Genomic DNA, 21,134 nt, shown 5'->3' with positions numbered 1-21,134 from the left:
TTGAACTGCTAGGTTGGCAGGAGCAGGGACCGAGCAACGGGAGCTCACCCTGTCGCGGGGATTTGAACTGCGACCTTCTGATCGGCAAGTCCTAGGCTCTGTGGTTTAGACTACAGTGCCACCCGCTTAGACCTGGGTAGATGAGTCTAAAAAACCCTGGAACACAAATTTTCACAGCCCTCTAGTGGCTATGGTGGCTCATTTACCAGATGTAATGTATTTAGCATTAACTCAGAAAGTGTATACTCTATTCTGGAGACTTAGTTTGGCTTTTTAGACTTTGCCCTTGTACTATCTGAAACCAAAGGGTTTCATGGCTTGCCAGATGTGAAATATATTGGCATTATTTTCAGCTCTCCTAACCCACTGATAGAAATGGCACCAGCCCATATACTTCAAATGATTTAAGTCCTTGCTTGAGCTCAATCCTGCAAGTACCTGCTAAGGATTGTTTCAGCAAAAGAAAATGTTAGCTTGGGATTTCTGAAAAAGTTAATTAGAAGTTGAGCATCCATGCCTCATTGACTCTCAATGGCCTTTAAAAGTCTCATCTCATTTGGCGGGGGTGGGATCTCAATGGCGTTGTTGTAAGTAACTCAGTTTTTGTGATTTAGGGTTTGTTTTCACATTGCTGCTGCCTCCCCCCTCCCTTTAACTTTATTTTTGTGTTTCTCTGTCTTGTAGGTTATTCTTTCCTAAGAATTAAAAGGTAATTAACATTTGCAGAATGAAAAGATGGCACAGGCACACCTCGCACCGCCAGGACCCGACTGCTTCTTCCGATTCACGCGGGAGTCCCTTGCGGCAATTGAGCAAAGGATTGCTGACGAAGAAGCAAAACAGAAAACTGATCAGGAGCAAAAGGATGAGGACAGTGAGGAAAACAAGCCAAAGCCAAACAATGACTTGGAAGCAGGGAAGACTTTGCCTTTTATTTATGGGGATGTACCCCCAGGAATGGTGTCGGAGCCCTTGGAAGACCTGGATCCTTATTATGCAGATAAAAAAGTAAGTGTTCATGAAGACCAAAGCCTTCAACATGGTTTCTCAGGTCCCGAAGCTATACAATGTACACAAGTAAAAGTATATTTGATCATAGTGCATTATCGCCAAATGTCTGTTGTTGTTAAAATTTGTATACTAGGGGCCTAGGACCCACGGGACCGCCTCTCCTTGTATGCCCTGTGGAGGACCTTAAGGTCCACAGATGACAACACCATGGAGGTCCCAAGTCGCAAGGTGGTTAGATTGGTTTCAACTAGGGCCAGGGCCTTTTTAGTACTGGCCCTGACTTGGTGGAACGCTCTGTCACAAGAGACTAGGGCCCTGTAGGACTTGACATCTTTCCGCAGGGCCTGCAAACAAGACAGAGCTGTTCTGCCTGGCCTTTGGTTTGGACTCAGTCTGACCCTTATGTTTTCCTCCCCTTATGGTTTTGACCTATGGGCTACTTTTAAAATGAGGCTGCATTTTAAATTGCATTTCAACCTGGATTTTAAATTGGGTCCGTCCCTCCCATTATGTTTCTATTGTAATTTTACTGGTGTTAGCCACCCTGAGCCCGGCTCTGGCCAGGGAGGGCAGGGTATAAATAAAATTTATTTATTATTATTATTATTATTATTATTATTATTATTATTATTACTGTCATATACCCACAAGCAGTGCTTTTTTCTGGGGGTACGCAGGGGGATATTTTGTGAATCTAGGTTTGGCCTCATTGAGGGGCAGTATTTCAATATGAGTAGGAAAATGAGAGTACCCCTAAATATGTTTTTAGGGGGGGGGAACATTGGCCACAAGTCTCAGGGCAGTTGCAACATAAACTCACAATATAAAAGTACAAAATACATAATAAAAGCAAAAGCAACCCAATAAACCTCTCCTCCCCAACACATTTTAAAAGGGTGTTGGATGTCAATCAGCCAAAGGCCTGGTTAAAGAGGAATGTCTTTGCCTGGCACCTAAAGGTGTATAATGAAGGCGCCAGGCGAACCTCCCTGGGGAGAGCATTCCACAAATGGGGAGCCACTGTGGAAAAGGCCATTTCTTTTATTGCCATCCTCTGGACCTTTTGTGGAAGAGGCACACGAAGAAGGGCCTCAGAAGATGATCTCAGGGTCTGGGTAGGTTCATGTGGAGAGAGGTGGTCCTTGAGGTATTGCAGTCCTGAGCCGTTTAAGGCTTTATAGGTCAAAACCAGCACTTTGAATTAGCCCGGAGACTAATTGGTAGCCAGAGCAGTCAGACCAGGATCTGTGTAATATACTCAAACTGTCCTGCCCCGGTGAGCAACCTGGCCACTGAGTTCTGCACCAGCTGAAGTTTCTGAACCATCTTCAGAGGCAGCCCTAGATATAACGGATTGCAGTAATCTAACCTTGAGGTTACTAGAGCATAGACAGTAGTTAGGCTATCCCTGTCCAGATAAGATATTAAACGCTAGACAACTCCTCTGCTGTTGCTTCAGTGACTAAATCCCACCCCAGAACTAACTGAATATTCATGCATCATTTGCTGTATGGGATATGTTGGTATTTCATTTAATCTGGCAGGCCTATAAGTGTTGGGACAGCATTCATGTCCTTATGGCATTTCTGTGATAACCAGTGCACAACATTCCGGGAACCTATAACTTAAATCTTCACACGGTGAGGCACCGCTTAGTTGTAATACGAAGTTGTAATACAAAATATGGATTTTCTGCTAAAAATAATAATCTGATTTCTGATGCCGCTATCGCTCCTCCTTTACAAATCAGAGGCAGGAACAGCTCGTGTGATAGGGCAGAGCTGCAGTAATGGCTTCCTGGTAGCAGCGACATGACAGGAAAGTTGAGGCTGTGTGAAAACATGAGTGGAAGTACTGGGGTGAAGGGTTGGGGGAGTTCAATCCTTCTTTCTTCATGGATTGACTTTGCCCATCAAGTCCCACCCATTGACTGACATATCCTGCCAATCAGGGTGACATCACCTGTTTGACAGATAGCCATGGCTTCACAAAATAGCCCTGTGAGCCAAACTGGAAGCTCTGGTGAATCAAGACTGGCCTGCCCACCCCCCAAGATGAGGAGACATGAGACACACACACAAAAAATCCCTTCATTCATAAAATAGGAGGGGAGGGGATAGTGGACAAGCCCACTGTTCACTTTGGTACCAACTCATAATTAGAAACCATGGTTACCTGTAGATGTTGGAACTGGGCCTTAGAGTAAACCACAGCAAATGAAATTGTCTTTTTTTTCCATTTTAAGATCTCCTCGAACGTTATTATAACCCTGCTTTTACATGTGTGTATTTTCCCTCTTTTCAGACATTTATAGTATTGAATAAAGGGAAGGCCATTTACAGATTCAACGCCACACCTGCCTTGTACATGCTAAGTCCTTTCAGTATACTTAGAAGAATTTCTATAAAGATTTTGGTTCATTCATATCCTTTTTTTCTTCTACGTAATACTTGTTTAAAGCACTTCTTTGAGAAACTCAGTAGTAGCATGAGGCTATTTTAATAGTTGGATGTGGTTTTATTTTTTCTTAATTTCACCATTGAAGTGAACACAAAATGTTTTGATGAAATCACTTGGTTGAACTTCAGGAGAAGTAGAATTCTGTGGTCAAGATCCAACGTCATGCGAGCAGACACAATGGGACTTACCCTTCCTCTGCTCTCCCTTTGCAGCCTCCCAATCTGCTCTGGAGTGTGCCCCAATGCCCTGGAACAGGTTTTGGAGGTGCACAGGTCCATAGGTGATAGGAGAGGAATGGGAAGTTCATTGCACAAGTGGGATGCCACAATTACAATACAACACCCTAAATAAATTAGCAGCACATAATTCATGCTATATTATGGCGTTAAACGTTTTCATCTTGGATTTATAGATATTGCTTGGATGGAATTTATGAATTCATATTTACTTAGAAGCCTGTTTCATAAGAAATTATATGCATTTGGGTGATCTAACTTATCTAGCATTTGTCATGTGTTCCTTGACTTAAGCCAACATTATTCGGCATCTTCATCATGTTCACTATTCTGACAAACTGCGTGTTTATGACCTTGAAAGATCCTCCTGAGTGGTCAAAGGCTGTAGAGTAAGTGCATTCTTTGTTTTCTTCCCAGTGACATTTGGTTAAATATGCTCTGCATAGCGCCATTGGGTTGAATCTAATGAAGGAACTTATTGAGCCAAATGACTTCCGCCCATGCAGCAGAACATTCCCTCCCATTCATCACAGGTGTGCTCTCCCCCCACCACCAAGTATCCCCTTCAGAGACCATGGGGGGGAACCAATAGCAGATTTTTAGGGTTCTGGGGAACACACGAGAGAGGAAAGAATGCTCTGTTACACGAGGGGAAGTCATTCCACTTGCGCCATGACTGAATTAGGTTCAACCCATGGCATTGTTTTAAAAGATATACAGTGGTATCTCGGGTTACAAACACTTCGGGTTACAGACTCCGCTAACACGGAGGTAGCACCTCGGGTTAAGAACTTTGCCCCATGATGAGAACAGAAATTGTGTGCCAGTGGCACGGCGGCAGCTGGAGGCCCCATTAGCAATAGAACGCCTCTAGTTAAGAACAGTTTCAGGTTAAGAACAGACCTCCGGAACGAATCAAGTTCTTAACCCGAGGTACCACTGTACATTCCTGAAATTAATTCTGGAGTCCGTTAGATTGAAAAGTAGACATAAGACTCATCAGCAGAGTAGCTGAAACAGTCTGTGAGAATTAATGAGGTCATGGGAAAAGAGTGAAGAGGAAAGGAGATAGATGGATGCTTTAGTTGATATTCCTGCATTGCAGAGGGTGGGACTAGATTTCCCTAAGGGTCCTTTACAGCTCCACAGTCTTTTGATTCTATTAGTATATTGAGAACCAAGTCCTATAGAACCCCAAGGAGAACAGTAGAGATGAGGGGATGTTGGCGAAGCAAAAATGCAATTGCAGAATTTGCTGCCAATATATTGAAGCATGAAGGATTTCGGTCTCTTGTATCACCATTTGTCCTTCTTTCAGACTTCTTCGTTATGTATCAGGCTTTTCCCCCTGCACTCAGCTAAAGGGAAGTAATAATTTTCCCTTTATTGAATTGAATCTGAACTCCGGAACCTCTGATCACGTTTATAAACTTCCCCAGCATTGTACCTTAATTTCTGACCCCTGCCTCTCTGGCCACCAATGCTTAATGAGGACTTAATGACTCCTTAAGAACTGCATCCTCCTCTTCCTCCTCGTCATTATATCCTGCTCCCCCCCCCCCCCGCAAGACTAGGACTGTCTGCACTTCTGCAGTAATGAAAGTTTCAGTGTTCCTATTAAAAAAACCAAAACTGGTATATTTTATGAGTAATATCTTCATTTTAATGACAACACAGATATAGAAAGAAGATGGGTGTGTGAGAAAGAAAAGCAGATATGGCCAATGAAGAACATCAGATTCATATAATGGGCTGCTACGAGCTTCTCTCTAATAATTGTGCAAAAAAAAGAAAGATAATTCTTAAAAAATAAATGAGCAAGTATTTATAATTTGTGATCTAGCCTATAGATTGAAAAGTTTGCTTGGATTTTTTCTCTCTCCCCTGTAGATACACATTCACTGGAATTTATACATTTGAATCCCTCGTTAAAATTTTTGCAAGAGGTTTCTGTATAGGTAGTTTTACTTTCCTCCGAGACCCCTGGAACTGGCTGGATTTCCTTGTCATTTCATTTGCGTAAGTATCCAGCATTTTCCTAGTGTGTCATCTGAGTAGACTTTACAGAAATGAGTTCCACTTGTGTGGGTCACAGCTTTAACAGTTACAGTCAAAACTTGGTTCCAAAACACCTCCATTTTGGAATGTTTCAGTTCCCAAACGCTAAAAACCCAGAAGTGTTCCAGTTTTTGAACATTTTTCGGAAGCCAAACGTCCGACGCGGTTTCCTCTTGAGTGCAGGAAGCTCCTGCAGCCAATCAGAAGCCGCATCTCGGTTATTGAACATTTCGGAAGCTGAACGGGCTTCCAGAATGGATTTTGTTCGACAACCGAGATTTGACTGTATCAGTATTTGAACTGTTATGAAACAGTGCAAAAAAAGATATGTTTTGGAAAATAAAAATTACAAATCTTGTCTTTAGATTTTAGTAATTTATGTTTAAAATTGGCATAGTTCCTCTTGTCGAAACAATCCAACAGTTGACAGTAGTAGGCATACTCTAAGGTCGCTCCTAGGATAATCCTTTAAATGCTTTCATTATTATTATTTTTAAAAAATATGTGGCAAGCCTTTCTGGTTTCAGAGATAAGCTTTTAAAAGTGATGCATATTGTGGCAAATAGCAAAACTGTTGTGTATTCCCAACATGATACTTGGTGCTGAATTTCCCACCCTATTTTTAGGGTCTTGTGGGTAAGGTAGGAAAATATAAAAAGAAGAAATGCAATGGTTTCTAGCCTATGCATGCTTACCTGGGATTACGCTCCATTGAATACTGTGGGTCTTAATCTCAGGTAAATGTGCCCAGGATTGCATTGAAGGCAAACACAGGGTGGGGGGAAACAACTTGTTTAATTGTAAAAAAAAAAAAGTAGATTAAATAAATCTTTAGGTAAGTGGCGTAAAATTTGCCTCGATGCTGAATAACTGTGATTTGATTCTACAGGTATATAACAGAATTTGTAGACCTAGGCAAAGTTTCAGCTCTTCGAGCTTTCAGAGTGTTGAGAGCTTTGAAAACTATTTCTGTAATCCCAGGTAAGAAGTGAGTGGTGTAAAGTGCTAGGTCCCTCGTGCGTCCCAACTGTTCCTTTTTATCCTGTCATTGTGTTTGTGTGTGAACTCCCCTATTGCAGATATGTGACAGAGTTTGTGGACCTGGGCAATGTCTCAGCGTTGAGAACATTCAGGGTTCTTCGGGCATTGAAAACAATATCAGTCATTCCAGGTGAGAGCTAGGTTAAACACGGAGGCTGACTTGTAGATTTGCCACAGCTGCAGGTCACACGACTTTGCACAAGCTTTGCTGCTAACCATGTACTGTTGTTGTTTTAAGGAATGTAGATTTTTAGATGCTACCGAAAAAAATAATTCACATTAAAATAAAAGCAAGTCAGCCTTTGAGTTTAACATATTCTTGCATGAGACAGTATACAGAGTTTGTATTTTGCATATTAAAATACTAAATTTTCTCTCCCACACCAATATGAAAAGTAGTTGCAGCTTTCATATTAAGATAAACCTTGCCGTTTATTGAAATAATTTGGGATGGAAAATTTCAGCATTTGGAAAGCTGAATCACTAGTAGAAATTAAGCCAATATGGTGATAAAGAATAGCATGAGCATTGCATGAAGTATTGCTTTAAAAAATACCTTTCCTCAGCAAACTGTCTTATGGGTTGAAAGGATGTGTGCTTCATGAGTGAAAAAATGTACAATCAGTACCTTTTTTCTTTACATGAGATTGATACAAAGCATGAATAACCATGTCACCAGCTTTTAAATGGCTAGTATAGACTGCTTTTCATTTCCATTTGCAATTTTACATTCGGAACCATTTTTCATGAGGTAAAGGGGCTTTCTCTTTTTACCTCATGACAAAAATAATAGCTTCTTTCATCTAGGAGCTGCCTGCATGACATTTTTAAATTTCAGCAGCCGTACAACCATATTTAACTAATCAACACCTAAAACAATGAGCTGGATATTGTGATTCCACATTCTTCTCTCCTTTTAGGTCTGAAGACCATTGTGGGGGCCCTCATTCAGTCAGTGAAGAAACTCTCGGATGTCATGATCTTGACCGTGTTCTGCCTGAGTGTATTTGCACTAATAGGGCTGCAACTGTTCATGGGCCACCTGAGGCAAAAATGTTTGCTTTGGCCCCTAAGTAACGATTCTGCTGAAGAACCGTACTTTGCACAATACTACAATGCAGGAATAATCGACTGGGATAAATACATTGGTGACACAGGTGAGGTTTACTGAAAGGGCCTCTGTGGTCCAGTGTGGACACCTGGATACAAAGCAAGGCGCTGCCGTGAATGCAGACAACTTGCATTCTTGGGCAAGTCATAATAGGCACCATTCAGAAATTAAGAGTTGAGCAGGATGAACTGCTGAGAGTTCAGAGAAGCAACCTATGTGGGTAGCATTGTTAGGCACCTGCCAGGAGGACTCAAGCCCTAACAGGTGGCCTATTGCTTATTTCTGGAACCTTCTACCCATGCTGTTGAAACTCCTTTTCTTTTCTATGAATCTGCTGTCTGTATCTGTCCGTCGTATCTAGTATTTCTATACCCCCGTCTCATAAAATATCAAGGCGGTGTACTACCTTAAAACTGGTAAAACATCATCAAAACATTTGCAGCACCTTTAAGCAGGCAAACAGTGTCAGCAGTGAAGAGAAGGATGAGAAGCCTCCCCTGGCCTGGCACTTGCCCCGTGGGTGACACCACTGCAGGGATCTTGCCAAAACTCACTTATATCCCTCACCCTCACCCCCAGCCGCAAAAAAGACCTAGAGCCAGCACTGCTTTGTTCATTTGGTGCTTGGGCCCAAAATAAAATGTATACTGCCTGGGTTCAGTGCCTTGCCTTGCAACAAATGCTAAGAAACTGCTTTTACTAGCTTAGGAATTCTTTCTTGATTACTGGGTAGCAGAGCTCCAAATACTGACATCTCAAGTGTGGGGGACATATACATGGGGCGTCCCTTGTGCTTGATCTGGAAGCTGCTGTTGGTGAAGAGTGCTGTAGCACGCTTGCTGACAGGAGTGAGACCCTGCCAGAGTATATATCACCTCTGCTGAAGAGACCTGCACAGGATGCCGATTCGCTACTGGGTAGAGTTTGAGCTGTAACTAATTAGTATTTAAAGCCCTTAAATACTTTAGCCAGTGTGGTGTAGTGGTTAAGAGTGGTAGTCTCCTAATCTGGGGAACCGGGTTCGCGTCTCCGCTCCTCCACATGCAGCTGCTGGGTGACCTTGGGCCAGTCACGCTTCTCTGAAGTCTCTCAGCCCCACTCACCACACAGAGTGTTTGTTGTGGGGGAGGAAGGGAAAGGAGAATGTTAGCCGCTTTGAGACTCCTTAAAGGGAGTGAAAGGCGGGATATCAAATCCAAACTTTTCTTCTTCTTCTTCTTCTTCTTCTTCTTCTTCTTCTTCTTCTTCTTCTTCATGAGTTGGGGCCAGTTTACTTGTGAGATTGCTTTGCCCCATGTATGTCCATTCAGCCACTTCGATCTGCAGAACTGGCACCATTATAGGTGCCATATAGTAAGTATACTGTTGCACGTTTGTAAGAAACCGATCTTCTTAGCATCCACACTTTGGAACTCCTTGCCTGTTGACACCAGGCAGACCCCTGGGGCCAGTAGGACCCCCCTGGTGAGCACTGCTTAAATGGCCATGGGGGCAGACCCGAGGGAAGGCTTCCTCCTCCTCCGTCGGCTCTGCCCCATGGCCCAGCTCATGTCCTAGCCTGCATCCCCATTTGCCAATCTGAGATGCAGGCTAGGATCCGGCCTCTGATGCGCCAGGATCACGCCCCCTATCTGGATGGGGCTCTGAGGATGCCGGGGCCTTGGAGGAGCCTCTGCCGTCCCACAATGCTGCCACACCCGAAAAAGGTGTGAGCAGACTTGCGCAAGCTTTTGCATTGGATTATCATTTTAAAGCAATCGTTTGAATGAAAGCTGAAGGTAACATATTTCTCTCCCCGCCCCTTTCCTTCCTTCTTAGAACAAACAAAACATTTTTATACTTTGGAAGGATCACCAGATCCCTTGCTTTGTGGTAACGGCACAGATGCTGGGTAAGCAAGCGTAAAATTGCGTAAGGGGAAGCCACTGCTAATCATGCAAGTGAAGCTGGCTAATCTAATGGCATAATTCAGAACCTAAGAGCTGTGAGCAGAATGAGGTTAATGGAATTGGGTTTCTCTGCTGTCTCTTTCCGTCCAGAGCCCTTCTCTTCCACACCCCAAACAGCCACTTTTGGGGATTGGGTGGGAATACATTAAAATAGCATGGAGAAGGGCAGCTGGAGGGAGGAATGGGTTCCCCCCATTGTGGGAGGGTGACTCAAGCCATTGGTAATGTTTGGGTTTAACAAGGACTCGATTTAGCACAAATGTTTATTTCCCACAAATTCTTTGTAGAAATGTATATGAGTCCTGTGATAAGCTATTTTTTTTTACTGTTTATACTCTCAGGAGCCTAGTTCATAGTGAACCAGGATTTGTCCCCCCTTTTTTAAAAAAAGGAGAGGAGGAGGAGCCCCCAAAGGTGGAATCGACAAAAAAGAGAGGCAAAGTCTCAAACTGATGCTCAGACAATGGAAATGTGCTTTGGTGTGTTCTAAGCGATGCAACATTGCTATTTAGACAGTGGCAGCCTCTGGGGAAAGGGCTGCAGCTTGATGGCAGGGCATCTGCCTTGCAGGGTAGAAGGTCTCTGGTTCAATCCTGGGTATCTCCAGGGGGCTGGGGCAGGACCTGTCTGAAACCCTGAAGAGCAGCTGCCACTCACTGTAGACAGTTCTGAGCTAGATGTATCAGAGCTTCCTGTGTTCCCAGCTTCTTAGGTTCCCAACCCATCCAAAAGGATTACCACACACCATAGCGCATCTCTATTCTGCAAGCATCAGTTGTGGTTTTGAGCTGGGGTTTTTTTACTTTTGCTCTTTTCTTTCAGACACTTAAATGGACTAACACGGCCCGTTCTATATGCATATATTTGACGTAGTAGTAGCAGCAGCAGATATGGATAGTTCATCTACTTCTGCCTGTTTCACATGTGTTCATTCACAAGTCTCTCCCAGCCTGCTACTGCATTAATCTGTTAATATCTTTTTTAAAAAGAAAAGCCATACTCAAATCCATATTTAAAGATGTACCTTGTCACAAAATATGCGGTTAAATATGCATTTTACCTCAACGTACACGTTTCTAAATTACGTTATGCTAAAATACACATCTTTAATGCATCTTGGTGCTTTATTTTTCTTTTTACTGAGAACTGTATTACAATGACCGCTCCCCACCTCAAATGGGGGGTGCTTTTTGTGGGGGGCGCAGCCACCTGATCCTACACGATCCCCAGCAGTTCAGCCTGGCTTTGCCTCCCCAAGATGGATACCTGGAGGTTCCTGTCTAACCTCAGACAGTTAGCCAATCCCAGCTGGGGAGGTATTGCTAGGGGAGTTGACCAGGTAGGGTTAGGACCGCCCTGCACACACAATAGAGGGTGGATAATTGAAAGCATTGGATTTTATGAAATTCTCCATCCCTGCTTAGTAGGTGGAATGTCGATACAGAAACAAGTCATCTTTTCCCCCTCCCCCTCCATTGCTTTCTTTCACAGCCAGTGCCCAGAAGGATATGTGTGTGTAAAAGCTGGTCGAAACCCCAACTATGGCTACACAAGTTTTGATACCTTCAGCTGGGCTTTCTTGTCGCTCTTTCGGCTGATGACTCAGGACTACTGGGAAAACCTGTACCAGCTGGTGAGAGGATCTCAAAACCAAATTCTGTTGATACCATATATAAGGGGAAAGCCTAATACTACCCATCCTTAAAAACACCTTTCCATCCCTATGAGAAGGGCCATAGCACAGCGGTAGACCATCTGTTTTGCATGCAGGAAGTCTCTGGTCCAATCCGCAACATCTACATGTAGGGCTGAGAAAGACCCACACCCTGCCTGAAACACTGGAGAGCCTCCGCCAGTCAGTGTGGACAATGAGCTTAAAAGGACAATGGTCTGACTCAGAAGATGGCTGCTCTCTACAGTGGCGTAGTGTGGGTTGCCAGCACCCGGGGCTGCATGGATGGAGGGAGGGAAATAGGGTATGCGTGCACATTCAGCTTCCCCTAAGGCATCTGCATCACCTAGGAGTTTGCAGCTGCAGAGATAAGGAAAGAAGAGTTGCTCCATTGTCTGGAGAGGTCACTTCCTGGTTCGCATGGAGAAGCCATTTTCAACGGAGCCCAGAAACGGAAGCACACAGCTGTATTGAGGCAGCACCGGGTGTCAAAATTTTGCGACCCCAATTTTGTGCTTGGGGCAACTGTCCTGGTGTCCCCTGCCCCGCCCCGCCCCACGCTATGTCACTGTCTCTCTATGTTCCTGCTTCTATGAAATGCTTACTCAATTAAAAACAGCAATGACAAATTGCTGCATTTGAAAGCCAGTTTTATTTTCCGAGAGAAAGGGCTGAACCTCACAGACTGCACAGGAAAGGCTGGACTTGTCAATGGAAGTTGTAAATGAAATGTAATTCTGAAATGTTGTTCAAAGCAGCTGTGCTGTATTGCAAATATATTACAAATACCCCCACCACATAAGTGTTTCTGAACACTTGGGTTGGTTCTGGTGTAGCCCGTCCAAGAAAGATGGAAGAGCTACTTTTGTTTGCAGAAAGGGCTGCAATCTAGCATAGGTTCCAGTCTGTGGAAGGGGAAGAGAGGCATCCCCCCCCCCCCGATTTTGCCTCCTCCCCACTTCCACAATATTCCATAGGGTTGTACAACTCTTAAGAGCAGATTTCAGGGGGGATGCTTGGTAACTTACTTAAGTAACATCACAATCCTAACCATGCCTACTCAGAAGTCAGCCCTGTTGAATTCAGTGGGGCTTACTCCCAGATAAGCAGGGTTAGCCTTGCTGCCTTCATACCTTAAGTCCACTGAGTCTAATCTGAGTGTGGCATAGTCACTCATACTTGTAAGTTTCAGTTGTCTTACTGATCCAGTAACCTACATTGCCTATGATTTCCCCAGACTCTGCGTGCTGCTGGCAAAACGTACATGATCTTTTTTGTCCTGGTGATTTTCCTGGGCTCTTTCTACCTGATCAACCTGATCCTGGCCGTTGTTGCCATGGCCTACGAAGAGCAGAACCAAGCCACCATGGAAGAAGCAGAGAGGAAGGAGGCCGAATATCAGCAGATGCTGGAACAGCTGAAAAGGCAACAAGAAGAAGCCCAGGTACTGGAAACTTTTGCACTAGTGCAGCATTTCCCCACAAATTTGAGAATAGAAGGCATAACTACCCAGAGATTCCTTGCAGAAGTTCCATCGTGTACTTGGGCAAAAAGCAACATGTGCAAATGAGTTCATGCATGCAACTTAACTGAAGAAGATGAAAATGTTTTACAAAAATATATATGAATGGATAACCCTAACAGCAGGTAGACAGCAGTTGCACAAAGCTCTGCTGATTTTCAGTGGGATTTGTGTGGGATTCCTGTGCAGTGGGATTCCAGTGCAGATTTCCAGTGGGACTTTGCAGTGGGATTCCAGTGCAATGCTAAGAAAACTCTCTACTAGTAGAGTATACAATTTGGAAAAATTGAAGCTAATTGTGTAAGCTCAGAAACAACAGTGTGTCTTGCACCACCGTAAATACTTGACAATTTCACTGTGGCGCACCTGCAGTAATAGCCTCCCTACAGAATTGTCCCTGCTACTTACTAGAAGAGAGAGAGTCAGTGTGGGTGCTCTGGTGGGAGCACTGGATTGGCTCCACTGATGTGCCCCCAAATTGTTGCTATCTCTGCCCTCTCAGTGAACGTCAACAATGCCACTACCAGGAGGTTATTACTGCTTTGCTGCCCCACTGGGTGAGCTGCTCCTGCGCTGCGTATAGTCAGACACTTACAGTTAATCATTTGGATACATTCCTTATTAGATGTGCTTTTCAACAGAAAATATATTTCTACACCTCAAATATATTTCTACACCTCAACATGCAAATGAATATTGGCAAGTGAATATTCTTCAGCGGACCTCTGTGAATTTCTCAGGGTGTCGATTTGGGGGGGGGGGGTGATTCTGACAGCGGCAAATTGGAACCTCTTTTGGGACAATAAACAATGAACCAGCTTCATTTGTCATTCATATGTATATGTATATGTATATGTTTGTGTGTGTACTGTATATATGTGAGAGAGAAGCATGGGTTTTAGAAAACTGAACAAGAACTCTCACCGACCAAATAACGATTTGGTTTATGGAACAGGGAAGTTTACAGTGTTTGATGTGTGATGATGCTTTTATATTTGTTGGAGGCCTCCCAGAGTGGGACAACCCAGTCAGGTGGGCAGTGTACAAATAATAACATCATAAATATTAATATTATTTCTGACACGAAAAGTGGAACAGCCCTAACACATTGTGCTTTCTGTGCACTAAGGCCAGTGGATTGCAGCATTGTGTAGAGCAGGAGCAGCTGGATTTTGCTGGACTCTAACTCCCATCAGCTCCCAGCATGGCCAGTGGTCAGGGAGATGGGGATTTTAGTTCAACAACATCTGGAGGCCAACATGCTGTGTAACCTGGTATAAAAAGGAAGCAGTCTACCAGCATACTATCTTCAGAGTATATATTACACTGGTACATACAAAAAATACTCCATGAACAATAAATATATACTGCCAAGCATCCTGGATCCTCCTTCCAGATCCTTATTTGGAAGCTATTTTGTTAATACTTTGTCAGAGGAAACCATCCATCTTCTTGTATTCTTGAAGCATTGATAACTCATCCAGAAATAGTTCTACAATAACTATGTGGTACTTGCAAGTCTTCATCGGCAGAGCTATGACAAGCTTGACCTCTCTTTATACAACAGGCAATAGCAGCCGCAGCCGCTTACAAAGACTTTAAGGATGATGGCGCACTTGGAAGACTTTCCCAGACTTCTTCGGAAATGTCGAGGCTGAGCTCCAAAAGCGCTAAAGAAAGAAGGAACCGGAGGAAGAAGAGACGGCAGAGAGAGCTGTCTGTAGGAGACGAGAAAGCCAACGGCAAAAAGTTTCCAAAATCTGAGTCCGATAGCAGCATCAAAAAGAAGGGGTTTCAGTTTTCCCTGGAAGGAAACAGGCTCACGTATGAAAACAGGGTCACCTCTCCATATCAGGTACGTTGTGGCGCTAGCTGTGCTGTTGCAAAACGTTCAACTTTCAGGTGGGTTCTGGGCAATGGGACTGATCCATTTTAGGCTTGATGTTTCACGGCAGGAGTGGGCAACCTGTAGCTGTTGTTGGATCACAACTCCCATCATTCCTGACCATTGCCCATGCTGGTGGAAGTTGGGAGTCCAACAGCACGTACAGGGGAGGAGGAGGAGGGCAAAGCCATGGGAACAAGTGCAAAGGACCAAGACCTTCTACCAATCTCTTGTGTTCTACAGGTTTCAGGGATTAGTATCATCTGAATCCAATACATAATTTTTGGGGGTTTAGTAGAGAAGTAATTGGTGAAGCCCAGGCCTTGACACCTTTTAACTGCTTGATGTTTAAGCAAAGAAAAAGAAGCAGGGGGAGTGTGCAACTTGGTACATGAGGGCATCAAGAGGGACGTGTGACACAGAAGAGCAGACTTAGCCCTTCTCATATTTGTTGCTTCTCCCCTACATACCTCTCCCTCGGTGATTTCCCCCCTTCGACTTTTTATCTTTTGGTTTGTTCATCTTCATTACTTGTTCAGTTGTTTGTGGTGTAGATATTCAGAAAGAAAGGCTAGTGCCAACTGAGTAAATTGTATCAGCCTTCAAAATTTGCCAGGCGCATTGTGTGCCTCACTATTTACCACTTTGAGACCAAGTGAAGATGCCCAGGCATCGGGGTGGTGCCCAATGTCCCCACCATCTGGAGGGGCATACCAGGGGACCCTGGGATCTTGGCTTTTTTCACACACTAGCAACACATCCTGTAGAATGCCATCCATTATATTTTATCTGCACAGTCAGAATGAATTTCAGGAACCAAACAGCCGTATTGAAAAATACGACTTTTGAACCGGTCTGCCCCCCAAATAGCAACTTGGCATTCCATTTTGGCGGCTGTGACCCTGGTTTAAGCAGCCTAGCTTATATATCTGAGTTTCTAGCACTGGTTATTGTATTGAACCTGTTTTGAAAAATACATTCGCTTTCATAACGTAAATGCTTAACCAAAGAGGAATGAATGTTGCTGTTGTCATTGTGAGAACAAAGCTGGGGAATGCATATTCTTTTTTAGACATTGTCTATTAACTAAATACTATCAAGCTCACTCTTTCCCCCACTGCCACCCCAAAACCTGAAAAACCAAAACCTGAAAAACCTGGATTTGGGAAGAGTAATCTGGGTTTTTTTCTTAAAGCAACAGCAGTGAGGATTTAGCTATGGCTTCCTAAGTTTCATGTAACCGTTCTGTTTGTATCTCCTTAGTCAATGCTGTTTTCCACGAGACGGAACAGCAGAGCAAGCTTTTCCAGCTGCAGAGGCCCGACCACTGAAGGGGGCTCAGATGCCGATAGCGAACAGAGCACCTTCGACGACAACGGGAGCCGTAGCGGTTCCTACTTCATCCTACGCAGGCATAGCGAGCGGTGCGGAAGTAACATTAGCCAGACCATGTTCCCTGTGTTTCCAGTGAACGGGAAGAGGAACAGCAGCGTGGACTGCAATGGGGTGGTTTCCTTGGTAGGAGGGCCCCCGGCGCTCCTCTCGCCCACTGGACAGCTTCTCCCAGAGGTGATAATAGATAAAGCAACTACCGATGACAGTGTAAGGATGTTTTAAGTAGCATAGGCATGGTGGGTCTACAGAATGGAATCCAAGCTGCCTAAATGCATCTGCATCCTGGGGTTGCAGCGGTGGTGGGGAAGCAAGCTTTCATGCTGCAACTCTCCGGGCTTTGAAAACTATGCGACACAGAAAGGAGTGGCCCTGCCTCTGCCTGCATGTGCTTTTGCAAACACAGCCCAGAGTCGGGCAGTTTAATATGGCCAAATGTACATTTACTTTGTGCACAGCAAATGCTTGTTCAGTGGCAGAGGCCACTTTCCTTTTGCATTATCCCTGTTCCTGCACATCCTCTTCCTCTCACTCCATCCGTCTCCCTGATTCTCCTCCTATTTCACCTGATCTCCTTCGCATTCCCTCAGCAAAACATGTACCATTGCCTTCCCCAATTACCCTGAGAACAGTAAAAGAGAAAGGGGCACCTCCCATCACCTTGCAGGCCATGTGGCCTTCCTTAAAGCAGCTCCCCTGCCAGCCTAGCAGGGAAGGACAGGGAGGGAGGCAACAGCCAGTGCCCTGGTTTCTATTTACAGTGGGACCTCGGTTTTCGAACATACCGTATTTTTCGCCCTATAAGACGCACTTTTTCCCCTCCAAAAATGAAGGGGAAATGTGGGTGCGTCTTATGGGGCAAATGCAGGCTTTCGCTGAAGCCTGGAGAGCGAGAGCGGTAGGTGCGCACCGACCCCTCTCCCTCTCCAGGCTTCGCGGACCTCTCCTCAAGCAGCGGGAACGTTCCCGCTGCTTCGGGAGAGTTGCCGGCATCCCGAAGCCTGCGCGCGCTGACCTCAGCGCGTCCAGGCTTCGCGGATCTCTCCCCAAGCAGCAGGAACGTTCCCGCTGCTTCGGGAGAGTTGCCGGCATCCCGAAGCCTGCGCGCGCTGATCTCAGCGCGTCCAGGCTTCGCGGATCTCTCCTCAAGCAGTGGGAACCACCTCTGGGCTCCCACGGCTTGCAGAGAGCTGCCTGTTTGGGGGCTGGGGTCGGCGGAAGCTCGGGCTGCCCCAGCCCCACACCTGGGGGGGAAAGAATTTTTTTCCTTTATTTCCCCCCCAAAAAACTAGGTGCGTCTTATGGGACGGTGCGTCCTATAGGGCGAAAAATACGGTAATCCGTTCCAGAAACCGTTCGACTTCCGAAACATTCAAAAACTGAGGAGCAATGGGTGGTTGGCAAAATCCATTGAGAAAAAAGAAAAATACACAGCGGAAGCCGTTTGACTTCCAAGGCGCATTCGAAAATGGAAGCAATTACTTATGGGTTTTCTGCGTTCAGCTTCCGAAACATTCGAAAACTGAGGTTCCACTGTATTTATCATTTATAAAGCTCCACATTTATGGATGTGTCTCTGTGTGTGTGTGCGCGCGCGCTCTACTGCTGGAGAAAGACCAGACATGATACATAAAGGGGGGAAAGGAACAGAGGGAAACTGGGCAGCATTTGAAGATGGATATGTAGCTCTCCATTAGTGACCTCGTGGGTGATCATCAGCCCCTGGCATTGCTGCAATCACACTGTGTTCATTTTGAAGCCTAATGTTGAGGGGAAATGGCATTTTCCAAGCAGTAGAAAACTATTAGGTATGTCTGCGTGGATTTTGAAGCAACAAATATCATCTAGACTTAAAACGTGATAAGGCCCCAGTTTAAAAAATTTGCTCAGCAATGGACTTGCTGGTAGTAGCAGCTGGTGTGGGGGTGTTGGTGGGGCACTGCTGCTATCCCGACACAGCATGCGCATAAGGAGCTAGGTGTGGGGAGTGCCAAGCTCTGGAGCCAGTGGCTCTCGCCATTATGCCATTACACAGCACCAAGCTCCCCTCCTCTTTTCTCTCCAGTGAGTGCCAGCTACACATTGTACTTGGAAGCCAGGAGAACAGCAGTGCCTCACCTTTGCTGCCTCACCAGCTGCTTCTGCTCACCAGAAAGCCTTTTTGTCTTAGTTCCAGAACCCCATCTGTAAAAATGGGAGCAATTGCTCTTTTTCGTTTTAAAAAAGTGCTTCATTTAGTTGTTTCAGAACCATTCTTTGTAGTCCGTAGACACTGATGGAGGACTCCTCACTTACCTATGCATTGTGTTTGAAGATACATACAACATTTTATCCCACTAATTCTTCCCTGGTTCTGATTGGCGTGGTAAAGCTCAATTAAGTCAGACTTTTATTGCTAATTTACTTAGACAAATGCGACAAGCTCTAAATGAGAGAAATCAGGCATTTAACTTTGCTAGATGTTTTAATAAGGAGAAGCAATCCAGAACGGATTGAAGACCTGAAGGAACACTTGTTCACAAATTGGATGCTGATGAGTGAAATAATTGTTGTTCTCATGTGACCTTTCTTTCCTTTCCTTTTTTCTTTATTGACCCCCATGTGAAAGCTATTTGGATATCTAAGCATAAAAACTGGAGATTTCTGAGCTCTGGTTCAAGTTCTTCATGTTTTAAATAACGTAGTTTCTTCTACCTTCTCCAGGGATGGAGAATCTGTGGTCTCCTAGATGTTGTTGAGACTACAACTCCCGTCATCCTTTAACATTGGCCATGTAGGATGGAGCTGATGGAAGTTGTAGTCCCAAGAGCAAAGGCACGGCTCCATTTGTTGAAGGGCTTTTTGATAAATAATCTAACAGCCAGGTCAGATGTTTGGCCCAGCAGTATGGTTCTCCTCACAGGCAGAGTGAACACCATACTCAAGATGTTGTACGTGAGTCAGGAATGTGTGCAATACTCACATTCCTGACACCACTTTGGAGGAGCAGAAGGACATCAGACAGTTCACATCTAAAAAATACCAGGCTAATGCATATGCTCCTTTACATGATAACAAATGAGAGAGTTCCTGAGATTTGGGTCTGATTCTGCTCACACACATCCATTACACTAAGCCAGATGCCTGAACTGAGCGACTGAAAAGCTGTAAGAGTTCAGCTGGCTCTTTGTGGCATGTACAAAATGCATTCTGCTATTTAAATTATTTCTTTAAAACCAGATATATGAAACATCTTTTTTTTTTTTGGAAGGGCTAGATATTGTAAAAAGTCTGGCATAACAAAGGCAAAACTGCATGTGGCATGAATGCTTTGATATTTTGTGGGGTTACCTTTACAATGTATGCTTCCCTGTATAGTTTATGTTGATAATCTAGCTGCTTTACTCCACTGCAGAGCACTGCTTCTGAAGTAGATAGCAGAAAGAGGAGGTCAAGTTCTTTTCAGATACCAATGGATTTACTGGAAGATCCTGCTATAAGGCAAAGAGCAATGAGTATAGCAAGCATAATCACAAATACCATGGAAGGTAAGTGTGTGGGGTGTGTGTGTAAATGCACTGTGAGGGTTTGGTTCATGAATGAATGGAATCTTTTCAGAAGATGAGAAGTTCTGAGAGACGTTATTAAAGAAGTAAAATCTGGTTAAAACTTATTTGCAGAAATATTGTAAAATTTTTGAATGCTGATGACATTGAAATGAACTGAAGGGGTTCTAGCAACAAGGTAAAATGTAAGATGGGATTAATAATAGATAAACTAAAAGGACATGAATTTGCTGAACCAATTTTTAAAGGGGATACAAAAATGGGAGACATGAGGAAGTCAGGAAAATAAGTTAACTAAAGATGAGAAATTAAGAAAGAGGGAAATTTTGGTTTTTTTATATGTGCTTTTTATTCTTCTTTTTCTTTTTTGTGTCTAATGTTTGTATTTTTGTATTTTTGTATTTTGTAATTGTGTATCTTTTTGTTTTTGTATTTTTCTAAACTTTTCTATTGGTAAAACATAATAAAATATTTTAAAAAAATAAAGAAGTAAAATCTGGGAAAGCACTAATTATAATGATTAGGTAGAGACAACTCAGAAATAAAGCAAACTTTTAGTGAACATGCATGTTCAATTGCAGGATCAAATGATCAATGCCTCACCATAGAGGTAATGTTGCCAACAGAACTTACGTAATTAATTTTGCAAATATTGAATAATTTAGTCAAGTTGCATTTTCTTAATTAGCAAACAGCATTGAGTGAATATTTGGTCCTCATGTTTTCAATATGCCTCTCTTCAGAGCTTGAAGAATCCAGGCAGAAATGTCCACCATGTTGGTATAAATTTGCCCACAGTTACTTGATTTGGAATTGCTGTGATACTTGGTTGAAAATAAAGAAAACTGTTCATTTCATTGTGATGGATCCATTTGTTGATCTTGGCATCACCATCTGCATTGTCCTAAATACATTGTTTATGGCCATGGAACACCATCCCATAGATGATGCCTTCAAGAATGTTCTATCAACTGGAAACCTGGTAAGTCAGGGTTGTTGTTTTTTTGCTTTTCAACCCATCTTATCATTTTCTAATTAAAACTAATTCTGGACAACTGAAAATGCTTTCAAAAATGGTTGTATCTCCACTGGGTGTTCCTAAACCTGTTGAATATATGAATCTGCCCTTTACTGAATCAAGACATCAACTAGTGCAGTCTTATGTAACCACCACTAGCTCTCTGTGATAGCAGGTAAAGGGGTTTTCCCCAGCCCTGCTATCTGAAGTCCTTTAAACTAGGATGGAACCAGT

The 21,134-nt window shown here is 43.8% G+C and overlaps 1 protein-coding gene across 1 annotated transcript in view; it reads left to right on the top strand.

Annotated features, from left to right (window-relative positions):
• Positions 1 to 3,895: 3,895 nt before the first annotated feature.
• Positions 3,896 to 21,134, top strand: part of LOC309540038 (sodium channel protein type 1 subunit alpha-like) — a 46,914-nt gene continuing 29,675 nt past the window's right edge. The window contains exons 1-11 of the mRNA XM_082236625.1: positions 3,896 to 4,096; positions 5,598 to 5,726; positions 6,655 to 6,746; positions 7,727 to 7,963; positions 9,736 to 9,808; positions 11,358 to 11,499; positions 12,776 to 12,982; positions 14,628 to 14,915; positions 16,209 to 16,547; positions 19,732 to 19,864; positions 20,626 to 20,864. Of these exons, the coding sequence (XP_082092751.1) occupies positions 4,026 to 4,096; positions 5,598 to 5,726; positions 6,655 to 6,746; positions 7,727 to 7,963; positions 9,736 to 9,808; positions 11,358 to 11,499; positions 12,776 to 12,982; positions 14,628 to 14,915; positions 16,209 to 16,547; positions 19,732 to 19,864; positions 20,626 to 20,864 (1,950 nt within the window). The 5' untranslated portion in view covers positions 3,896 to 4,025. The remainder of the gene's footprint in view (positions 4,097 to 5,597; positions 5,727 to 6,654; positions 6,747 to 7,726; positions 7,964 to 9,735; positions 9,809 to 11,357; positions 11,500 to 12,775; positions 12,983 to 14,627; positions 14,916 to 16,208; positions 16,548 to 19,731; positions 19,865 to 20,625; positions 20,865 to 21,134) is intronic.

This window comes from Podarcis vaucheri (assembly GCF_965113315.1).
Source record: "Podarcis vaucheri genome assembly, chromosome: 1".
Classification (NCBI taxonomy): Eukaryota; Metazoa; Chordata; class Lepidosauria; order Squamata; family Lacertidae; genus Podarcis; species Podarcis vaucheri.
The sequence above is the reverse complement of the archived record's forward strand: the minus strand, read 5'-3'. Positions and strand labels throughout refer to the sequence as shown.